Source organism: Vicia villosa, unplaced genomic scaffold (genome assembly GCF_029867415.1).
Source record: "Vicia villosa cultivar HV-30 ecotype Madison, WI unplaced genomic scaffold, Vvil1.0 ctg.001905F_1_1, whole genome shotgun sequence".
Lineage (NCBI taxonomy): Eukaryota > Viridiplantae > Streptophyta > Magnoliopsida > Fabales > Fabaceae > Vicia > Vicia villosa.
This window is the reverse complement of record NW_026705771.1, coordinates 93,890-98,647: the sequence shown is the minus strand read 5'-3', so window position 1 is coordinate 98,647 and position 4,758 is coordinate 93,890. Positions and strand designations below refer to the sequence as shown.

At 33.5% G+C, this 4,758-nt stretch overlaps 1 protein-coding gene across 1 annotated transcript; it reads left to right on the top strand.

The window, feature by feature from the left end:
• The first annotated feature begins 1,062 nt into the window (after window positions 1-1,062).
• LOC131637061 (RING-H2 finger protein ATL47-like) lies at window positions 1,063-3,154 on the top strand. The gene has a single exon (XM_058907625.1). The coding sequence runs from the start codon at window positions 1,413-1,415 to the stop codon at window positions 2,412-2,414; it is 1,002 nt and encodes a 333-aa protein (XP_058763608.1). The 5' UTR covers window positions 1,063-1,412; the 3' UTR covers window positions 2,415-3,154.
• Window positions 3,155-4,758: the final 1,604 nt, after the last annotated feature.

Here is a 4,758-nt window from a genome sequence, read left to right as displayed (position 1 = left end):
ACAATTCCATTCTCCATGTTCAACGGGGTGTTCATGCTTATGAGGATGCTATGAGGAATAATAACAGTTTTGTTCCTGTGGAAAAGATTTCTATCCTGGTTGGTTGGGAGCCTCCAGCGGATGACAGTTATGTTAAGCTCAATGTGGATGGAGCGTCGATAGATGGTAAAGTTGTTGTTTGTGGTGGAATCATTAGAAATAGGCAAAGAAAGTGCATGTTTTTTTAAAAGATATCGGGCGTTGTAGTGCGACCAAAGCTGAGTTGTGGGATATTTCTAACAAAAGAACTTGGCTGCAAGAAGGTGATTGTGAATGTTAACTCTAAGGTGGCAGTTTACATGATTAAGAACAAGTTGGCTTCGGGGGTGGAGGAGTTTTGTCTTCTTAAGTGCATTTTGTCCATTATTGATTGGTTTGAGGATGATATTGTAGAGCATGTTTATCGGGAAGCGAATACGTGTGCTAATGCTCTAGCAAAAGCAGGTATTGGTGTGGTAGCTAAAGTAGTTTTTGAAGAGGACTGTTTGGGGTTCATGAAGCATTTTGTCACCTCTGACATGTTGGGTCTTCTGGTTCCGCGGCTAGCGGCTTTGTAATTTGTTTTTCTAAAGGGTCATATTTATGACCATAATGGTTTCTGCAGTTAACGACAATAATTAAGCACTTGAAAATAATATTATATATAATTATATATTAGTCAAGAAAATAAATGGAAATTGTTGCTAATAATACATGATTAAACAATTATTTTGTTGAGAAATTGATAGTAACTAGAACAAATAGTATTTTTGGAGATATATTTCCAAATTCAATTCAAAAAAATTCAGAGATACATTTTTGAACTAAATTTTACAAATAAAATGAGATTTAATGTGTCCGGAGATGTATCTCTAAAACCATAGAAATATTTTGAAAATTTCACTAGAGACTTGGGAGAAAATATAAAGGTGTAAAGAGAAATTGCACAATGTACATGACCTTAAATTGGGCTTTGATAGTGATCAGAAAAGGCCCACAGCCCATTGTTCCAAACAAAAACATCATGTATCTATGAGATAAACCGGTCCCAAAAGAACCTTGAATTTTGGAATTCACACCGTTTTCCGTTCCTCTTTTATCTGTCAGAATCATGATTCCCAACAATTAAGATTAATCAACTTCAACTCAACCATGTAAGTTCTAACTACCACACTATCCTACAACTCTTCACTAAGCTAAACAAATTTCAATAATCATTCTTATTTTATCTTTAATTGTTTTTACATTCTATGATTTGGGTTGAATCTCAAAACAACCAAAGATTGCATCTTTCTTCAAACCAAATATCATCATCACTTTGAACAAATGTATTGGGTTCTTCTGAATCTTCTGCTCTTTCTATGTTGTTCTTTTGACTACAAGAAACAATTAGAATGAGAATGACCCCTTCAATTATCTTCATCATAGTAATTTTAGCTATTGTGTTTTTCATCTCTGGTGTCCTCCAACTGTTTGTTAGATTTCTCATACGAAAAAGATCTTCTTTAAGAGCTTCACAGTCCAGTAATAATGGCAACCCTCAAATGTCTGAACCTGATCCTTATCAGAGACAGTTGCAACAGCTCTTCAATCTTCATGATTCGGGTTTAGATCAAGCTTTCATTGATGCTCTACCGGTTTTTATGTACAAGGAGATAATAGGTTTGAAAGAGGTGTTTGATTGTGCTGTTTGTCTTTGTCAGTTCACTGAGCAAGATATGTTGAGATTGTTGCCTCTTTGTAATCATGCTTTTCATATTGATTGCATAGATACATGGCTTCTTTCTAATTCAACTTGTCCTCTTTGTAGAGGGAGTCTTTATGAACATGGATTTGCTTTCGAAAATCCGGTTTATGATGAATTCGAGAGCCTTAGTGAAGAGAATATGGTTGTTGGTGAGGGTAACTCTGTTAACAAACATGCAGAGAATCATATAATGAGTGGGAAAAGGGTTTTTTCTGTTAGGCTTGGGAAATTTAGAAGCTCAAATAATGGAGAAGGGGGTGTGGAAAAGGGTGAAGGAGAGTGTAGTAGTGAAAGTGTTGTTGGTGATGTTAGGAGATGCTTTTCAATGGGTTCTTACCAATATGTAGTTGCTGATTCAGATTTGGTAGTGGCTTTGTGTCCAAAGAGAGGTGAAGGAAGAGGAAAGAGTGCTAGTATGAGACAATTGAAAGGAGGGCTTGCTCAAAATGGGAATTGTTCCATTGATGTGGATGTTGTTGAAGGGAAAAAGATGAATGTTGCTAGGAAAGGTGAAAGCTTTTCTATTTCAAAGATTTGGTTGTGGTCTAGGAAGGATAAGGTATCAAGTTCATCACAATCCCATTTGGTTAATTCTAATGTCACTTCAACTTTGCCATGGATGAATAGAGAACTCAAGGAAGCAACTTAGTGGTTATGTGTTTTAGACAACTTTCAAATTTTCAGAGTTCATTCTTTGAACTCCTTTTGTCCCTTCATACTACTAAAATTTTCCTCTTTTATTGGTTATATACTTGTAAATTATGTCATATACATCTAATTAAGCTATATCCTTTGAATGAGAATAGTTCTTGAGTGTGTGTATGTTGTAACTTTTTATTGGATAGATAAATATAAGTATATGTTAGTTGTTTAAGTTAGTATTTTACACTTCATGAAAGTTTGAACTCTGATCTTTTAACTCCTTTGACTCCGATTACGGCGCGTTAAACAAGTTGAGTTATCCAACCCTCCATTCCTACAAAGATTGTCAAAATCAAGCATATGTTTTGCTCTTATGGTGTTCTTGGAAATTCTAGTTGAAAGAGGTTATGAGGAAAATGAAAACAAGAGTGAGAAGGTGGACCCTTGATGCCACTATGATGTAATGTTTTATTTGTGTTACAAAAGTAGCATTTTTAAAAGCAATTACTTGCAATGAGTAGGGAGATTAAAGTGAAGTCAAAATTGGGAGTTGCTTTTTGGATGCTTTGGTTTTCTTTAGAAGCTTTCTTGATTTACTTAAACCCATGAGCTTAAAAGAAGTTGAAGAAAAACAAAAGGTGGGCCATTGATGCCATAATGATGTAATGTTTTATTTGTATGACAAATGTGACATTTTTTTAGCAATTGCTTACATTGAGTAAGAGATTAAAGTGAAGTCAAACTAGGGGTTTCATTTGTGGATGCTTTGGTTTTCTTTAGAAGTTTGCTTTAATTAAACCAATGAGTTCAAAAGAAATTAAAGAAAAGCAAAAAGATTATACTCCTTCTATTTCTTTTTGTTCAAGATTTCCCTTTTGGTGTTGGTTTAACATTTGCTTAGTTATTCGAGTGGTTTAATCGTTATTTCGTTTTAATTTGACTGGTTTAAAATTGTCGAACCCTTATTCATAGATTTTTCCGTTTCAACGGCTAATTCGATTTTTAAAACATTGTTCTAGAGGCATGGTGGTGATGTTAAATTAACCCCCTTGATTGGCATGGTAGTGATGTTAAATTAAGTAAGAGATTAAAGTGAAGTCAAACTAGGGGTTTCATTTGTGGATGCTTTGGTTTTCTTTAGAAGTTTGCTTTAATTAAACCAATGAGTTCAAAAAAATTAAAGAAAAGCAAAAAGATTATACTCCTTCTATTTCTTTTTGTTCAAGATTTCCCTTTTGGTGTTGGTTTAACATTTGCTTAGTTATTCGAGTGGTTTAATCGTTATTTCGTTTTAATTTGACTGGTTTAAAATTGTCGAACCCTTATTCATAGATTTTTCCGTTTCAACGGCTAATTCGATTTTTAAAACATTGTTCTAGAGGCATGGTGGTGATGTTAAATTAACCCCCTTGATTGGCATGGTAGTGATGTTAAATTAACTAAGAGATTAAAGTGAAGTCAAACTAGGGGTTTCATTTGTGGATGCTTTGGTTTTCTTTAGAAGTTTGCTTTAATTAAACCAATGAGTTCAAAAAAATTAAAGAAAAGCAAAAAGATTATACTCCTTCTATTTCTTTTTGTTCAAGATTTCCCTTTTGGTGTTGGTTTAACATTTGCTTAGTTATTCGAGTGGTTTAATCGTTATTTCGTTTTAATTTGACTGGTTTAAAATTGTCGAACCCTTATTCATAGATTTTTCCGTTTCAGCGGCTAATTCGATTTTTAAAACATTGTTCTAGAGGCATGGTGGTGATGTTAAATTAACCCCCTTGATTGGCATGGTAGTGATGTTAAATTAACTAAGAGATTAAAGTGAAGTCAAACTAGGGGTTTCATTTGTGGATGCTTTGGTTTTCTTTAGAAGTTTGCTTTAATTAAACCAATGAGTTCAAAAAAATTAAAGAAAAGCAAAAAGATTATACTCCTTCTATTTCTTTTTGTTCAAGATTTCCCTTTTGGTGTTGGTTTAACATTTGCTTAGTTATTCGAGTGGTTTAATCGTTATTTCGTTTTAATTTGACTGGTTTAAAATTGTCGAACCCTTATTCATAGATTTTTCCGTTTCAGCGGCTAATTCGATTTTTAAAACATTGTTCTAGAGGCATGGTGGTGATGTTAAATTAACCCCCTTGATTGGCATGGTAGTGATGTTAAATTAACCCCCTTGATTTGAAATGTTGGTTAATGTTATCGCCTACGAAGCATCGTTACCGAAAATACGATATAAACACAGACACGTAAACAGAAGTAATAATTTTAAATTAATTAATTAATTAAATATAAACACAAATATTAATATCGATTTCAAACACAAATATTGATACACATATTTTCTGAGATATCGATTCCAT